The sequence below is a fragment of the Neofelis nebulosa genome, chromosome 3 (genome assembly GCF_028018385.1).
Source record: "Neofelis nebulosa isolate mNeoNeb1 chromosome 3, mNeoNeb1.pri, whole genome shotgun sequence".
In the NCBI taxonomy this organism is placed as follows: domain Eukaryota; kingdom Metazoa; phylum Chordata; class Mammalia; order Carnivora; family Felidae; genus Neofelis; species Neofelis nebulosa.
Window position 1 is genome coordinate 78,358,886 of NC_080784.1, and position 18,585 is coordinate 78,377,470.

At 33.3% G+C, this 18,585-nt stretch overlaps 1 protein-coding gene across 6 annotated transcripts in view; it reads left to right on the forward strand.

The window, feature by feature from the left end:
• The window catches only part of LRBA (LPS responsive beige-like anchor protein), a 780,253-nt gene that overhangs the window by 583,219 nt on the left and 178,449 nt on the right, over positions 1-18,585 (forward strand). For all 6 annotated transcript variants that reach the window (XM_058721178.1, XM_058721180.1, XM_058721181.1 and 3 more), the window contains exon 44: positions 1,121-1,233. In XM_058721178.1, coding sequence (XP_058577161.1) covers positions 1,121-1,233 — 113 coding nt within the window. The remainder of the gene's footprint in view (positions 1-1,120; positions 1,234-18,585) is intronic.

The window sequence follows — 18,585 nt, forward strand, 5'->3', positions numbered from 1 at the left end:
GTTTCCAGGTCATTCAAGGAAGAACTGTGTTACTCTAATAGTCCTCAAGATGAATAGAGTGAAATGAAGTTAAAAACATCATAAGGAAGGCTCAGATACCAAGCATCTGTGAAGAACTACTTTAATATTCAGCTCTATATTGATATGACATCAGCATATATTTGAGAAAGAGAAAAGATGATAGAATACACAATAAGAAAGGAATTCAAACAATATTAATATACTTGTCTCCCTTATATTTTAGTGGTGAAAGTGTTCACATTAAATCTAACGAAAAATAGGTTTTAGACTAGTAAATAGTGGAGCTGGGATTCAAATGCTAGTGTTTTGATGTTAGAAACAATGATACGATCCACTATGCTGCTCCCTAAAATAGTGATATCCAGAAAACTGCTGTATATAAGTAGCAGGGCTATCTCATCCTTTGTTTTATTCATAATTTTAATAGACCTAAATGTGTCATTGAATGTCATTAGTTTAGAAGAATTGTAGAAGAGTATGTGGCAGCATTTATGAGTGGGGGAAAGCCAACATTGATGATGCTGCACGTTATATTCAGAGGATCATAGAATTTGAAAGCTGTTGCAGAAATTTTAGAGTTATTTAGTACAACTCTCTTATTTTACAGATGACTAATGAGTGTCCGCAGAGAATAAGTCACTTAAATTTGGTTGATTAGCTGCTTGATTGGTTGGCTAATTAATGGCAGAGAAAGGATTCTTGTTTTGAAAAGCTCTATGAGAATTGAAATTTTTTTTAAGGGTTGATAAAGAATATTTTGTTTGATGCAGGCCTTCAAGTAAGAAAAAAATAGTCAAGTGTATTTTATAAGAACAGAAACTTGGGGCCAGAGTATCTGGGTTTGAATATCATTTGACCATTACTAGTTACACGGTTTTAGGCCAGTTTGCAACCTTTTGTGTCTCGTTTTTTTATCTGTAAAATGGGGGATGATAATTCTGTAGGTTTATTATAGGATTGAATGAAATAATACATGTGTAACACTGAGGACAATGCCTGGCACTCAGAAAGTTAAGTTGTTCTTATTTTTAGTAAATGATACCCCTGAGTCAGTTTTATTTTCTTATTCTAAATGGAATGACTTCTCTCTCTCTGTCAGGACGGAGTTACAATGACTTAAATCAGTATCCAGTGTTTCCCTGGGTCATCACTAATTATGAATCAGAAGAATTGGATCTTACTTTGCCAAGTAACTTCAGAGATTTGTCCAAGGTAATTTCTCAGTAATCCTCTTAAACAGAATTGTCTTGCTTATAACAATAAATTTGATTATCTTTAATTTTCACATTACCTTGTAAAGATCTTTTTATATAACTATAGCTTTAATATATTTATCTTTTAAATGTATTTTCACTTTCTGAAAGTGAAATTTAAAATTGAATTTAAAATTTACATTTAAAACTGAAAAATTTGGAAAAATGGATGATAGAAGTTGATAAGTTAAAAGTATTAACACTTGTATTCCTTTTTCCATGTACATTTAGGAAGACATTATTCTAAAATATTAACTTATTTTAAGGGTGTTAGTAATTGTTAACACATGTGAGTAAATAATGGCCACCTCTCACTGGCACTTTTATAAAAAGACAAGTAACTCTTCTGCACTTCTCCAGGTGTCACACCTGACTTCTTTGCTACCTCAAAATCAATCCTCTTTAAATCTAATTTTGAATTGTATAAATCCAGTGCTTGAACCTTTCTTGACTTACAGTAATTTTTTTTTACTTTATTAAAAAATTTTTTTTAATGTTTGTTTATTTTTTGAGAGAGAGAGAGTGTGTGAGCAGAGTAGGGCAGAGAGAGAGGGAGACAGAATCTGAAGCAGCTCCAGGCTCTGAGCTGTCAGCACAGACCCTGACAACGGGGTTCGAACTCACTAACTGTGAGATCAAGACGTGAGCCGAAGTCAGACGCTTAACTGACTGAGCCACCCAGGTGCCCCTTGACTTACAGTTATTTTGACTGCAGAATAATTCTTTCCCAATTCAGTGTCTTGCTTTCTCTGCTTTTTATGTTGCTTTCCCTACATTGTGAGTGAATGACTCTAGTCCTTTAGGTCACCCCCACATAGGACCATTACTGTTTTCCTTCCCTGATATACCACTATCTGCTTCTTTCATAACACCTAAATATCCTGCATTTTACATGTCCTTCTACCTCTTTGTTTTGGTTCTTCTTGTCTCCCTCACTAAGCTCTATATGATAGAGTTCTTGTTCACCATTATTTTTCTGATGCCTTGCACAGAGCCTGCCATTCACTAAAGGTAGTAAAAAAATATATGCGACATTTTCCCCAGGTTATAAAATATATTAACTGTATTTGATTCTTTAAATGTAAGACATGTAAATAATAAAGCAAAAGTTACTCCTAATGGACCACATATCAGTAAGGAATAATTGCATTTTATATGCATACACTCATGTATATACACATTGACACATCCACCGTTTTTTAACTGTTTTCCTATGTCTTAGGTTCTTCAAGAACTTTCCTTTTCTGTCCTAGGCTGTCAGTAAATAGAGTATTCTGTACCATCATTTTGTGATATAAAATAAGGTTATATGTCCTTTTTTTCTTTTAACTTTTTTTCATAGAGAATTTCAAGCATATATAAAAGTAGACAAATTAGCATAATAAATTTACATCTACCAATTACCCTGCTTCAACAGTTGTCAACTCGTGGATACTCTTATTTTATTTTTATATTCATTTTCTTTCTGCCTTCTCATAGTACTTTGAAGAAAATCCTAGACATAATTTTATTCATAAATATTTCAATATGTACTTCTAAAAATGAAGGTCCCTTTTTAAAGAATAACCATAATACCATTTGCAAACCTAAAATAGTATCAATAATTTCTTAATATCATCAGAAACCTACTAAGTATCACATTTCCAATTAAATTACAACTTTCATAATTCTTTTTAGTGTGTTTATTCAGATCAGATCCAAATAAGGACCACATAGTGTAGTCAGTTGATACTGATTAAGTCTTAAGTCTCTCTTAATTCTGTAGGTTTCTCTTTCATCTTTTCTTTCTATCTAATTCATTAGTTGAAGAAACATATTGTTTGTTGTATATATTTCCTCATAGTATGGAGTTTGCTTATTGCATCCCTGTGTTATAGTCTAACAGGTTCCTCCATCTTCTATATTTCATATAAATTGGTAGTTGGGTCCAGAGGTTGATAGAATTCAGATTGGATACTTCATAGGAAGTTTTTGCCTTCTTCTGTCAGAGGGCGTGTAGTATCTTCTTTATTTCTCTTTTGTGATGTTAGTAGCCATTGATATGTAATGCCTAGATTCATTGGTTCTGTAATGACTGAAAAATCATGATATTTACATTCTCTCACTCTAATTTCATTTGTTATTGGGGACCCATTCCCTTCATCTACTGTTAGGTTATTCAGTGGTACATTGCATTGGAAAAGCAGGATAAACCTTTAAATTTTTCTCCTCTTATGCCAGCTTTTAAAACAGTGAACTGGTTCCTAACATCCTCCAGTGACACCTAAGTTTTTAAAAAACATCTTCATGGGGTGCCTGAGTGGCTCAGTTGGTTGAGCGCCTGGCTTCAGCTCAGGTCATGATCTCACGGTTTGTGAGTTTGAGCCCCACATCGGGCTTGCTGCTATCAGCACAGAGCCGGCTTTGGATCTTTTGTCCCCCTACCTCTCTGCCCATGCCCCGCTTGCACTCTCTCTGTCAAAAATAAATAAAATATTAAAAAAATAAAAATAAAAAACATCTTTATGAACTCATAGACCTAAATGTATTTGATGTTTCCATCCATTGCAGTTATTATTTTCTCTGGTGTCCATTCAGTCGTTTCTGTTTCTGACCACGAGGACCTTCTTTAAATTGCTCCTGAGTCATTTTAGTATAATCTTAGTAGTCTTTGATAACTTCATGCTGTCTTGTGTGACAAAGTGCTCCAGTCTTAACTCTTATATTTTCTGGCAGTTCTAGAATCATGTATTTCTTTAAGGAGTTATTGGGAGCCCTTTTAAAGGGAGATAATATCTGAAGACTAGTTTGGCCTATTGTGATTGTTACTGCTGGATTTGTCATTATTTCTTGGCCCTTTTAGAATGACTTGGGAAGAAATTTAAGATGAAATACATCATAAATTGAAATTGATTTCTCTAATTTAAATTTAGGATCTTATGTCCTTTAATGTATCAGGAGTCTGAGACCCTGCACCCATTTTTCAGATGGGCAGGAAATCCAGTCTTTCTCCTAAGTACTTTCATTCGTAATTTCTAGCAAAACCTAAAGAATTTTTATATATTTATCTAACCTAGAGGTTCTTTGTTGCTTCTCCCCTGCCTGTCTCTTGAACCAGTCATTCTAAAGTTCTCAGGATGCCAGACTTCTTGCTTTTAGTGCTGACTTATTCCAAGAATATGCCTAGTTCTTCCTTTAACTCTTGCAAGTCCTTTTAAGGCCATGGTGAAGTACTTAAATAAACCTCTACTGATTACCCAGTCATAGCAGAAGTGCATGGCTGTCAGTGATTACCATCTCAATCTGAGGATCACTTCCTTGTTTCTGCAGATCCCCATATGCAGGTACCAGTTCACTGCCATATTCAGTTTCTTTCACATAGAATCCAGGAGCTTCCACTTTTCCGGTATCAGAGGGAGAGTATTCCCTTCTTTACCCACCTCAGGATATACCCTTTTATGCCCTAGCATGATTATTATTAGGAATGTTTGGGAGTAACCTCTACTCTGGATCCATAGGATATAATGTTTTTTCACAGAGTCCAGATAATCACGGTACTCATCAGTGATGTCAACACAAAGGTTAACATTTTCATTATGACAAATAGCGGTATTCAGTTACTGGCCACTTTCTCTTTGATTATCATACCTTCTGTCTCTATCCCCCATCTTTGCGATTGTCATCTGATCCTGTAATGCCTCGTGTTCTCTTTCACCTTTATCCCTTTGATGTTGCTTTTCCCATCATCTAGAAATTTGTACTTCCATGGTACTGTCTGTACATGTCTATTATAACACATTACATAATCTATTATAATTTTGACATTTTTTTTCTCTCTGTTCCCTCTTAAGGGAAATTATTAAATAGAAAGATTCCATTAATTTTTTTTTATCTCTGGTGTCTGGTATAGTTCTTAGAACTAAAAAATTATAGCAGTTTGTATATATATATATATTTTCACTTTAAAAGAGTTTTAATTTTCAAGAGAAAGTCTTTTTTTTGCAGATCATATCTGATAAGGGATTAATATCCAGAATATGTAGAGAACTCTTGAAACTCAACAAAAACACAAACAACCTGATTCAAAACCGGGTGAAGGACTTGAATAGATATTTCTCTAAAGAAGATTTACAAATGGCCAATGAGTACATGAAAAGGTGCCCAACATTACTGATAGTTAAAGAATTGTAAATCAGAGCCACAAATGATATACCACTTCACACCCATTACACTTGGTATTGTAAAAAAATATAAGCATAACATAACAAGTGTTGGTAAAGATGTGGAGAACTTAGGACTATTGTACACTGTGGATGGGAATGTAAAATGGTACAGTTGATATGGAACAAGTTTGGTGCTTCCTTAAAAATTAAAAATAGATTTACTATAAGATCTAGCTATTCCACTTCTGGGTATATATTTAAAAGAATTTACAGCAGAGACTTGAAGAGGTATTTGTATACCCATTTTTATATTCATAGCAACTTTATCTACAGCAGCCAAAAAATGGAAGCAATCCAATATCAATTGGTGGATAAATAGGTAAACAGAATGTGGTATATACATTACATACAACTCCTTAAGGAGTTAGGATACACACCACAAGATGGATGAGCCTTGAAGACATTATGCTGAATGAAGTAAGCCTTTCACAAAAGGACAAATACTGTATGGTTCCACTCATATGAGGTATTTAGATTAGCCCTAATCATAGAGACAAAGTAGAATGCTGGTTGCCAGGGGATGGGAGGGAGGAGGGAGGGAGGAATGGGGACTTCTTTAATGAGTATAGAGTTTCAATTTTGCAAGATGAAACAAGTTCTGGAAATTAATGGTAGTGACGGTTGCCCAACCGTATGAATGTACTTAATGCCTTTGAGCTGTACATTTAAAAGTGGTTAAAATGGTGGGGGGGGGGCACCTGGGTGGCTCAGTTGGTTGAGCACCTGACTCTTGATTTTGGCTCAGGTTGTGATCCCTAGGTCATGGGATTGAGCCCTGCGTCAGGCTCCATTCTGACATTGGAGCCTGTTTATGATTCTCTCTCTCTCTCTCTCTCTCTCTCTCTCTCTCTCTCTCTCTCACTCACTCACTCTTTCTCTCTCTCTCTCCTGCTCATGCTTTCTCTCTCTAAATAAAAAAAATATATTGGTAAAAATGGTAAATTTTATGTTCTGTATATTTACCACAATTTTTAAGAAAAGGTCAGCAAGGGAAAAAAATATTTGTAAACTGGACACAAAGTAGAGGTTTGAAAAAGTGCTTTCATGTTCTGCTTTTGCTTCTCTTTGATCACCTTGAGAACATGCCTGGGTTAACCTGCTAGAAGGATGTGACTAACACATGGGGAATGTCTAGGTTGTACCAGCAGAGGCCATCTTAAGCCAGCCCTCAGCTGACTACAAACACATGACTGAGTATAACCAAGAGAACTAAATCTGGCCCAGAGTAGTAGAATTTCCCAGGTAACCCATTGACTATGAGGAATAATAAATGCAGAAATGGTTGTTTCCTGGGGTCTTTGTTTTTATTTTGTTTTGTTTTAGAAAAAGGAAAGCTTTACTTACATTTTTGTATCATATTTGTTATAAAACCCTGTAGTATTTCACTTGAATCTGTAGAACTCTCTAGTCTAATAATTGAGGACTGTGTATTAGTTTGACTTGTATAGTGAGTCATGCAGTAAGTCAGTAATAAAAACTTGCCAACTCTTTAATTCTCAGGCTATTATATCCTCTCTTTCCATTATTTGAATTTTATGTATGTAAAATTAAAAATCTCATCTTTCACTAATTTGTTAAAATGTAAAGTTTGCCTCACAAAATAAATTGCATTTAAATAAATAACCTTTCTAGTGTTCCAGAAAAATTGCCTGTGTAAAAATTTTTTAAACAGAGTCTTTCAGTTTGGACTTCTATTTAAGCACATAGCTTAAGTTTTTTTTTTGTGCTTAGGAGGGTTTTTGGTAGGCTCTTCAAGATACAGTGGGTAGTAAGATGGATTATAGACAGGGTGCATGTTTCTGTCTTGATAGAACAGTTACTAATGGTGATGAGTGGGAGGCTGTTTGGAAATTTCTGCTGAGGTTGTAATTCTGTCTTCTGCTATCATTGTACCTGAACAAGAGCTCCCATAACCCTGTTGCCTCTTCCTACCATTGTTCTTTGCTAACTTCCTCTATTCTCTGCCTCTCACCTTGGTTCTCTATCCCACTAAAAATCTTGTATGAACAGACGAAAGCCTCCAGTTTTTTCTTCTTCCTTTTTTTAATGTACGCTATATTGTGTTTTTCATTATGAGAATTCATTAAAATAATGTCAGCAAAACGCTGTAGTAAATGATTTGCCAGCAAAATAGAATCCTTTTTTAAAACCAACTTTTATTTATATGTTACAGCTATTTCTAAGGAACTTGACAAATACTTTTGTTGGGTGAATAAAATACTGTTTTAACTAATGCCTTTGTAATTTATCTTCTGTATATGATAAATACGTTTTTTTTATGCCATACTAGATGACCAATAGTAATTTTGCTCTTTTTATTTTTTTAGATTTGTAAAACTGGTAGAGGGCCTTAAACTAAAAGAATTGATTTTGTTAGTCTATCCATATATGTCCATATCCACTATACATATAGAGGCATAAAAATATAATTTTGATGATTTAGTGCCTTTAATTATAGTAGTGGTATCCACTTTTATATTTTGAGAGATTTTGTGAGAGATTTATACTTTGGGCTGAGGAAAGAATATAAAGAATGCTTTCAACAAGAACTGAGGGATACACCATTGAATAGTGAACAGTAGTAATTAGCAGGCCTAGGAAGAAGTGGGAAGCTCTAACATTCAACCACATATCTTGTAACTTAGCAGCAGTAGTTCAAATGCTATAAAAGTCCTTCAAATTCAAGAAAATGGAATTCTAGTTCTAAGTGTTTTCATTAAATATTGATGGAAATAAGTGAATTTGGAATTAACTACATTATTTTAGGTGAAATAAGCATATTAGATTTTTAATAATTGTGCTTTGCATGTATAAAATAATAGTAACTGTCTACTTTATAAAAGTATATCAATCCTGTTGGCATTAAAATCTTCCATAATGTTTACAGTGTGATTCAATTTGCAGATGTCTGTTTATATACATACTTTCAGGGATACATCTCATACATAAAATGAGTTGTTTCTGTATTAATAATGATTATAAGAGAATTATATTAAAATTTTTCTCATAGTATGCATTTAGCAAACATTACTATTTGTTTAAGTAAACTTGTGAAATCATAGAAAACATTCTGTGCAAAGTTTAATTTAAAACATAAACAGATCCTATCCCCATTCTTAAATAGATTATATACCCTGACTGGCTTTAAAATGTATTGAATTATTTATGCATACTTATGTCCATTTAATTTCCTCAATGCTGTTTTTTAGAGGAGTTTTAGCAGCTTTGATACAATGCTACAATTTTACTTGGTAATTTCTTCCACGTTGCACAGGAAATTTTCTTTCTGAAACTGGAACAGCCTTTCTTCTGTATTATTTTTCTGATCATTCTTTGTGAAAAGGGTTAGAAGGAAAATGTAAAAAAAAAAGTCTTCTTGAAGGTATAAACTTTTATGCACAATATCTCCTTGTAATAATTACAAATTAGTATTGCCTGTTGAGAAGATCAAATAGTCTGAAAATCTGATGAAAGTTAATTTTTTTTTGTATGGATATATTGAGAAGGTCCTCACTTAACATAATGGTTTAATCTATTCTTTCAAAGCTGAAAAAAGGTAGGAATGAATTTTGAAGCTGATTTTTTTCCTTCGCTTTCCCAGTTATTTCATTGCTAGTGTAAAATCCTGACTGATGGGAAAAAAAAAATCCTGACTGATGAGAAGACAGATCTAACCATGCATAGACTTTGGAGTGACATTAATCTATATTTTACAGAATACATTGATTTTTATATTTTGACAACCTTCTTGAAAGAGATAAGAATGAACATTTTCTTTTTGTCTTTTCTATATAAGAAATTATAATTAGGACAGGAATATATTTACAAAATGTCATATCATAGAAACAAATTATGATGGCAGAGTGTTTCAGTAACAGGGCTTTCTTTGTAGATTAGGAAGGTTTTCTTTACCACTGTGATTTTTTTTTTCCTTAATAGGGGATTGATTGTGTAAACCAGTTTTCCAAGAGAGGAAAACCCAGATGATCTGAGGCAATTATTTCTCTTCTAATTGATCAACATAGTTATTTTGGAATATTTAATATGTATATGTACTGTCATCTGAATACCTGTTCCAAAAAATGAGTTTGTTCTTAGATTGAAATGCAGTTGATAACCATTAACTTCCAAATGAAAACTGCACAACTAAGAAAGAACATGCCACCTTATTGTTGTTAATTAATTTTTATTGAGAACTTACTTTTTGTCAGGCTCGTATTTAAGAATGTTACATGTGTTAACCCTCACAAAACCCTTATAAGATAGGTAACGTTACTTACTGTCTTTTACAGAGACAGGAACTGAGGCACTATGAAGTTAAGCAAGTTGCATAAGGTCACACAGGTAGTGGGTAGCACCAGAATTTAAACACTAAGCCAGTGGTTTTCAAACTGCAGTTTACAGCTAACATTTTAAAAAATGAATAGAAAAAAAAAATTAAAGGTAATAAATAGAGAACAAAAAACAAAAACCAAATAAACAAACAAAAAACAGAATCAGACCTCAACTGTAGAGAACAAACTGATGGTTGCCAGAGGGGAAGGACGTGGGGGGTTGGGCAGATACCAAACCTGGGATGGTTTGGGTGGTGAGTGGGAGATACAGGCTTGCAGTTATGAAATGAATAAATCATGGGGATAAAAAGCACAGAATAAGGAATTCAGCCAGTGATACTGTAATAGCAATGTAATGGGAGAATTGGTAGCTATACTTGTGGTGAACATGGCATAATGTATAAACTTGTCAAATCACTAAGTTGTACACCTGAAACTAATGTGATATTGTGTGTCAACTACTCTCAAAATGGATAAATAGGTAGATAGATTTTGTAGAGAAATGAATAAAATTACAAAGTATAACATGAGGAAAATATCAGTGTGCATTATGTATGAATCTTCTGCTTAAGCTGTGTGTGTGTGTGTGTGTGTGTGTACATGTGTGCACTGGGTTATGGTTTATGTGACCTATTTCTTACTATAAGTTTTGGCCCAGAATGTTTGAGAAATACCACAGTGTGCTATATTGCTTCTACATTTGCCATCAATTTCTGAGTCTGTTTTAATGTTATTTTGTCAAGTTGCCTTTCACCTCTCATGCTGAAATACAAGGTAAAATGCAACCAGCATTCTATGGCTTTAAAGAGGAAAGCTTTTCCAAATTGTTCTTCTTAGTGTGCTTGTCCCAGGTTATGCTCTATGCCTTTTTTACCTAAGCCTGTTTTATTAAAAAAACTGAATGTTTGCTTTAAACTATTGAATCCCTGATGTTATAACTTGAGTATTCATTTATTTTTTTCTTTTGTTTATTGAATAATATTGTGTGCCAGGGACTCTTCATTTCTGGAAATCCAAAAGAATAAAATTAGGTAGTTAGTCTCCTACTAAAAAATAAACTGAAGGTTGGGGTGAAAATGAAGAAATGGCCAAGGTATAAGCAAGTATTTTATTTTTTAATAATTAAAGCTTACATTCTTAAAATGATGGAAAATACTAAGAGAGTTTGAGGTAGAGGGAAAAGAAAATTAATCATCCATTTTTCAGCTTTAGAGTGCAAGCACAATATGAGCTGTTCTTTAGGTTCAGAGTGCAGAAACAAGAAAAGTAAATATTAGGGGGAAATGAACTTGCACCACAATTGCTTGATTCTTCCTTGCAGTGTAGGAATCTAAGGAGAATTTACTATTACCATATCTTCAAATTGTGGTCCAGGCCCTAATAAATCATAGTGGTTTTTTTTCCACCAGGATTGCATATGTTACAATGCCATACCCATTCACAACTCTGTTGAACTAACAGCTTCTGTTGCCCTAATCTGGATCAAAATATTTCTAATGAGTAAATTCTCAGATAACTTAAGAGAATTGAATGACAATACTCTCTTGAATTTACTTATTTGCTGGTGAGTTGCTATTATTTGTCTGTAGCATTTATTGGCTTTTTCTTCTTTCTCTCTCTCTCTCTGTTCAAAGCAAAAGTAGGTGATTTTCTCTGTCTCTCATTTATCTTTTACCATTTGGTTGTGTATTTTTATATGTGAGATATGTCTCTCTAACACACGCATTTAATATACAGCATTCATCTTGACCTGGAATTGACTACCGACATTTAACTGTTGTTGATCAGACAGCACTTCTTTATCTCTTTAAGTTTTAAGTGCTGTTTCTGACGAATGCCAGTCCTTTTAGTCCTGCTCTGTAACAGATATACCAGGAATCAGTATACCATCTAGATGTCACAGAGGGAAAAGAACACTCTTTTTGGAGGCGAGGGGAATATTGTTTAAATATGATAGGTGTTATAACCTTTACTTTATTTTAACTTATTAGGCTTCAGTCAAACCAAAGGAATTCAAAAGTTTTTAAAAACCTTATGATATTACAACAGCAAATATTGGATCTTAAAGCATTTCAGTAAAATGTAAATACAGAGAAAGAAATTAATTATCCCATGCTCGGATTTTCCTTTCCTTTCCTTTCCTTTCCTTTCCTTTCCTTTCCTTTCCTTTCCTTTCCTTTCCTTTCCTTCCTTTCCTTTCCTTTCCTTTCCTTTCCTTTCGTTTTCTTTTTTTTTGGCTGATAAAATATGTTTAAAATATTTAAATCTTGGTATCAAATATGGATGCTGTAATGTGCCACAAGGATGTTGAGGAGTTTGGTATAAATTATATTCTTGCTTTGGAGAGTTTACAGTCTAATCAGCAGAAGAATTATGTGGGGAGAGTTTAGAATATTATTTGATTTGGATTGTGAGGGAAGCCCTAGTAGGTGCCTTCCTATGTAAACACACATTTTACATATGCTATCTTATTTAATCTCCTCAACAGTACTATAAGGGATGTGTTATTGTCTATATTTCACAGATAAGGAAACTAAGATATAGTGAGGTTAAGGAACTCTCCAAGGTCACACATTTTCCCAGTGTTAGGCTCTCAGATATGTCCGTGTCAGTGAACTGGTAGGCTTTAGGGATAAGTGGAAAGAATATTTTAGATTGAATACTTGCATTTATGTCCACTTGTTTCCCCAAATCCAACTACTCTTCCCTTTATCTTGGCATAAGGGACAGAGGTGTACTTGTTAGAGAACTTATACCAGAGAAGTTTCTGATTTGAGAAAACCAAGAACAACAGAGGAAGGGTTGAAGGGAAAGAATGGAAAACAGGATGAACTGAAAGCTTTAAGTACTGAATGTTGAAGGCCCCCAGACCCCTTTTGCTGTCATGCTATCAGAACTCTGGCAGCCAGGCTTATACCAGCCCCACCCTGTAAGACAGAAGATTGTATTACTCTTTGGACGTATTGACTGGCTCAAGAGAAAAGACCTAAGAAATGTTAACGATTTAGAGATTCCACTTGGAGCCCACCTGATTTCTCTTCAGTGAAGTCTGCCAGCTCACAATGCTACTTAGGCTTGATGTACTACAGTCAGCTCTTTTGTGCCTCGTTCTAAAACTGAACGTACATCCAAGTGTTAGCAAACATTTAAAGACAGTCTCCATTGTCAAAGATGACAAAGACTAAAACAAATAGAAAAATGAAAGAAACCAGAAGAAACAAAGACAATTTAGGAAACAGAAGAAACCTTAAAAACAAAATCAGAATAAATATCCTCACAGAGGTAACAGAAAACTCAGGCATTAATAGAGAAAGGAAAATGATCCTATAGAAAGCAGAATGTTAGGGCAGATGGTTTTTAAAAGACATCAAATGATATAGGAAAATAGCCTAGAAAGATAAAATTAGAGGACTAAAGTAGGAAATCTTTGGATTTAGATAACACATTATGTCAGTCTGCTTTCATTTATTAGTAAGGGACGTTTCTCAATTACTTAATTGGTAGGAGGGGTGGTCCTAGATAGCAAACAGCTATTTAAATATATTTTTATAGGTAGTATTATATAGTTATTTATGTGATACTGAAGAAAAATTTTCATGGGTACACTGATCTTTTTAAACTTTAATATGTGTTCAGTGTGATGTATTTAGTTTAAAATATGGTTGTGCAACTCTTCCCTCAAAATGTAAAATAAGTTCAGCAAAGTGTGAAAGGTATATATGGAGAGAGAGAGAGGTTGTGGTGCATTTAGAAGATTTGCTGAAGTTTCGTTTTTAAATCAGGAAAAGAATGCTTTGTGTGACTTTTTAAAAAATTTACACTTATTAAGTATTAGCACTCTATAGAGCAGATTTGGTTTTCTACTAGAAGCTACCTTTTATGAGAAGCTTTCAAATGACTCTAACAGAGGTTAACCTTACACTTAATTTAAGCAGCCTTCAATGACATTGTTTTTTAACATTAGTCAGAATATGATAAACTGAAGTAACTGAAATGGATTGTGGTTAATATTACTGTCAGGGTGATGAATAATCCTGACATACACCAGCAACACACTGCCAGTCAGTAATCCTCAAAGTTAAGTATTTATTCTCTAATCATCCTAAGTTACTGTGGTGTGGAGTGACCATTTATTATTATTTATAAATGAATTATTTTATTTGCACATCATTGCCAATTTTATCCCTTAATACTTCCTGTTTTCTTGGTTTAGTGCTGGGTGTGCTAACTTGGGTAGATTCAGAGGAGGGAACATGTATCTACCATGAATTTACATAAAATTGTTTTCAAAACACCTAGAGTTTGGGTTGTGTAAGTTTAATAAGTACTGGTTTATAGTAGCAATAAGGTTGATAGTAAGCTATACTTCTGATTTCAGGGTGTGTGTGTGTGTGTGTATGTGTGTGTGTGTGTGTGTGTTTATGGGGAGTAAATGTAAGTAGGAAGACATTTTAGGAACCTGAATATTTGTAGTTTTCTTTATATACCTGTATGTGTCAACTTTTCAACTTGTTATTCTTATATTTCCCTCTGATCATCAAAATTTATTTTATGTGAATATGTGGTATGTTTTGGGGGGGCAGTTTTTTTTTCTAGTTGAGGTATAATTGACATCAAACATTCTATCAGTTTCAGGTATACAAAATAGTGATTTGATATCTGTATATATTGCAGAATGATCACCATAATAAATCTAATTAAACATCTGTAGTGTGCATTTTATAGTGGGTAATGTAGTATCTTTTAGTCACATGTCCACATTCTTGTCCAATTCCCAAAGTCCACTTATTTAAATTCAACACAAGTTTATGTTGAATAAATGTGCTTACTCAAAGAATTATTAATTTGCCAACTAAGTTTTGTAGACATTATTCTGAGGACTGTGCCAGGAACAAACGTGGATGAAATAGTCTCCACTTTTTAAAGTTTTATAACTGAATGTATGTTATGTATGAGCCATTTATAGGAGAATAATATAATCAGAAATATTTTATTTCTGTATGACTTAATTTTAAACGGTTCCACTTTCAGAAAAGGATTTTTTTTTAATGTGAGTTCATGATTTATGATGTGAACCAACTTTTTGAAAATGGAAAAAGGGTAAATTCTGAAAACAAAAAACACTGGCCTGGTATAAAAAGTAAAATGATGATTAAATAGGTAAATTTTTTAATGTTAGGAAGAAAAGAAAATCAGTAGTTTTACTTAGAAATATATCCTGTAAAACTATATTAACTTCTTTTCTTTAAAAATGTGTTTTGATTAAGTTAATAAATTATGGAAGTTATAGATGTAATGTGACATATCTCAGCAAATTATTTGAAAATCTGAGTGATACCTTTCTGATAATTAGGCAAGATGATTAAAAGACATTAATAGTGTTCAGAACTGTTCAAATCACTTATAACCCTATTGTTTAATGGATTTATAAACTTAAGGTATTTCCTTATTGTTCCTTTGTTGTATTCTGTTCTAGGCTCTGATTTGTTAAACAGTTTCACTAATATTACAAATTGATCATACAAATTGCTTTGCAGTTAATTAAAATAAAAAGCTTTTTAAAAAAATATTTACTGATTTTTAGGAGAGAGAGAGAGAGAGAGAGAGTGAGCACGAGCAGGGGAAGGGCAGAGAGAGAGTGGCACAGAGTATCCAAAACAGGCGCCATGCTGACATCAGTGAACCCAATGCAGGGCTCAAACTCATGAACTGTGAGATCAGGACCAGAGCCAAAGTCAGATGGTCAGCCAACTGAGCCACCCAGGCACCCCATTAAAATTAAAAAAAATTTAGATAATTTTGGCAAAATCGAATACCTGAAATATTTGAATGAAGTACAAAGAAATAATATAAAGTTTTGCATTTACTCTTAGAAATTTCTAGTACAAAAAAAAACAGGAAAAAAGGATAAAGAAAAGTCAGTGTTAAAAACTATAAATGGCAGTAGTCTTGTTAATGGGAAGGAATATAAAAATGTGGCAATTTTTACTAAACTATAGATTCTGGTGCTCTCAAGGGGACTGTTCATTGCAAGAGGTCTTTTGATTCACATATACATTATATATACAAGAGACTGTCTTACTGGAAAAGTTAAAGCTGATGATTTAGATTATTTAGTTGACTATATGCTTATTATCAACCAACAGTGTTTTGGCTTTTCTAAAAACAAATTGGGTCAAATATATTTGTGACTCATATTGTGACTCATATTGTGACTTCTGATGCAGCCTAATTTTTAAATTTTTTTTAATGTTTATTTTTGAGAGAGAGAGAGAGATAGAGAATGTGCGCATCAGCGGGGGGAGGGGCAGAGAGAGAGGGACACACAGAATCTGAAGCAGCTCCAGGCTATTAGCTGTCAGCACAGAGCCCTACATGGGTCTCGAACTCATGAACCGTGAGATCATGACCTGAGCCGAAGTCGGATACTTAACTGACCGAACCAACCAGATGCCCCACTAGCAGATGCAACCTATTTTTAATCTATAATATATTATAAGGGTACAAGGTAAGGGTTGAAGTTCAGTTTTTACAAATGAAAGTCCAATTCTTTCAACACTGTTTCATGAAAAGACTGTTTTCTCATGAAATGTCTTGGCACCTTTGTTGGAAATAAATTAACTATATATGTGTGGGTCCATTTCTAAGCTTTGTTCTGCTCAATCATGTATCTTTTCTTATATCAGTATCACACTGTCTTGATTACTGTAGCTTTATAGTAAGTCATAAAATCAGGTCATATGAAACCTCTAACTGTACTCTTTTTTTCAAAATTGTTTTACCTTTCCAGTCCCTCTATTTTTTCATATAAATTTTGGAATCATTTTATCAATCCAGCTGGGATTTTTATAGGGATTATATTTAATTGGTTAGGCCATTTTTGCTAAGAATGCTATACATAAAAAAAAGACAGTCTTTCATTCCATGAATTTGTTTCCATTCATTTAGGTTTTCTTTAATCTCTAATGTTTTGCAGATTTTGGCATGCAATTCTTGTACATATTCTGTTAGTTTACCCTTAAATTTTTCATATTTTTAATAGGTATAAAATTTTCAACTTCAGTTATTTATTGTTTGTATACAGAATTACAGCTGAATTTTGTACATTGACCTGTATTTTGCAATGTTGCTAGACTCAGTTATTTTTATTGGCAGCCTTTTGTAGACTTTTTGGGACTTCCTGCATACAAGAATATATCATCTCTGAATGAACACTTACTACATTATGGAATATTGACTAGAAGTGTTAAGAATGTCTTGTCTTTGGTATTAGGGTAAAAGTATTCTATCTTTTACCTTTTTGTATATTAGCTATATGGGTTTTTCATAGATGCCCTTTATCAGGTTGAGGAAGTTCTATTTCTAGTTTGTTAAAAGTTTTATTATAGTTGGATATTGAATTTTGTCAGATACTTTTTCTGAAGATAATCATATGGTTTTTCTTCATATATTAAAATGATAAATTTTGTACTGGTTAATTTTGGATTCATTCCTAAGACAAACCATATTCAATCATGATGTATCATCCATTGTAATAAACTGCTGGATTTGATTTGCTAATATTCACTTACGAATTTTTGCATCTGTGTTCAGGAAGTATATTTGTAATGTCCTTGTCTAGTTTTGGCTTCAGGGTAATGCTGGCGGGATAAAATGAGTTTTGAAGTTATTCCCTCTTGTTCTCTTTCCTGGAGAAGATGGTATAGAAATTAATTTCATCCTTAGTGGAATTCATTAGTGAAACTATTTGGTCCAGGAATTTTATTTCTGGGAAGGTTTTCTTAAAACTTTGAATTAAATTAATAGATATAGGGCTATTCCTGATACCTTTTTGTTCTTGAATGATCTTTGGTAGTGTGACTGTCTCACAGAATTTGCTTATTTCATCTTTTATGCTTGATTTTGGTAGTTTGTTTTCTTTCTTTCTCCCCTTCCCTTCTCCACCCCCGATCAGCCTGGCTGTGTAGTTTATTTATTCTTCTGTTGCTTTTCCTGTGTTCAGTGCTCTTTGCTTTTTCTCCTACTTTTCTTCTTGATTTGGATTTAATTCCTCTTCCTTTTTTGGGATTTTCAGGTGAATGCTTTAATCTTTTGATTTGAGATTTATTTTTCTTTCTGATGTAAAAATGCAATGCTACAAATTTTTCTCAAAGCATTGATGTTACAAAGCCCAACAAATTTTTATATATTGTATTTTTATTTTTATTTCATTCAAAATATTTTCTAAATTTCCTTGTGACTTTCTCTTTGACCCATGGATTATTTAGAAGAGTTTCCTACCCCCCACCCCCCACAGGTTTGGGGATTTGTCAGACATCTTTCTCCTGTTGATTTCTTGTTTAATTCCATTATGATTGTTGAACATACTTTGTATGATTTTTATTTTTAAAAATGAGTTGAAATTTGGTTTATTGCTCAGAATATGGTCTATGCTGGTTATTGCTCTGTGTGTACTTGAAAAGAATATGTATTCTGTTGTTGGGTAAAGTGTTGTATACATGTCATTTACAACCAATTAGGTAAAATTGGTTAATAGTGTTGTTCATATCTTCTATATTTTCGCTGATTTTCTACATGCTGTATTGATTAATGTAAATGAGAGGAGTATTGAAGTCTCCAACTACAATTTAGATTTGTCTGTATTTTTTTTTATTTCTATCAATTTTTGTTTTATGTATTTGAATCATTTGTTTTTGGTACATATTGTGAGTTGAATTGTGTCTCTCAAAATGATATATTGAAGTCCTCACAAGTACTAGGGTACCTGTATATATG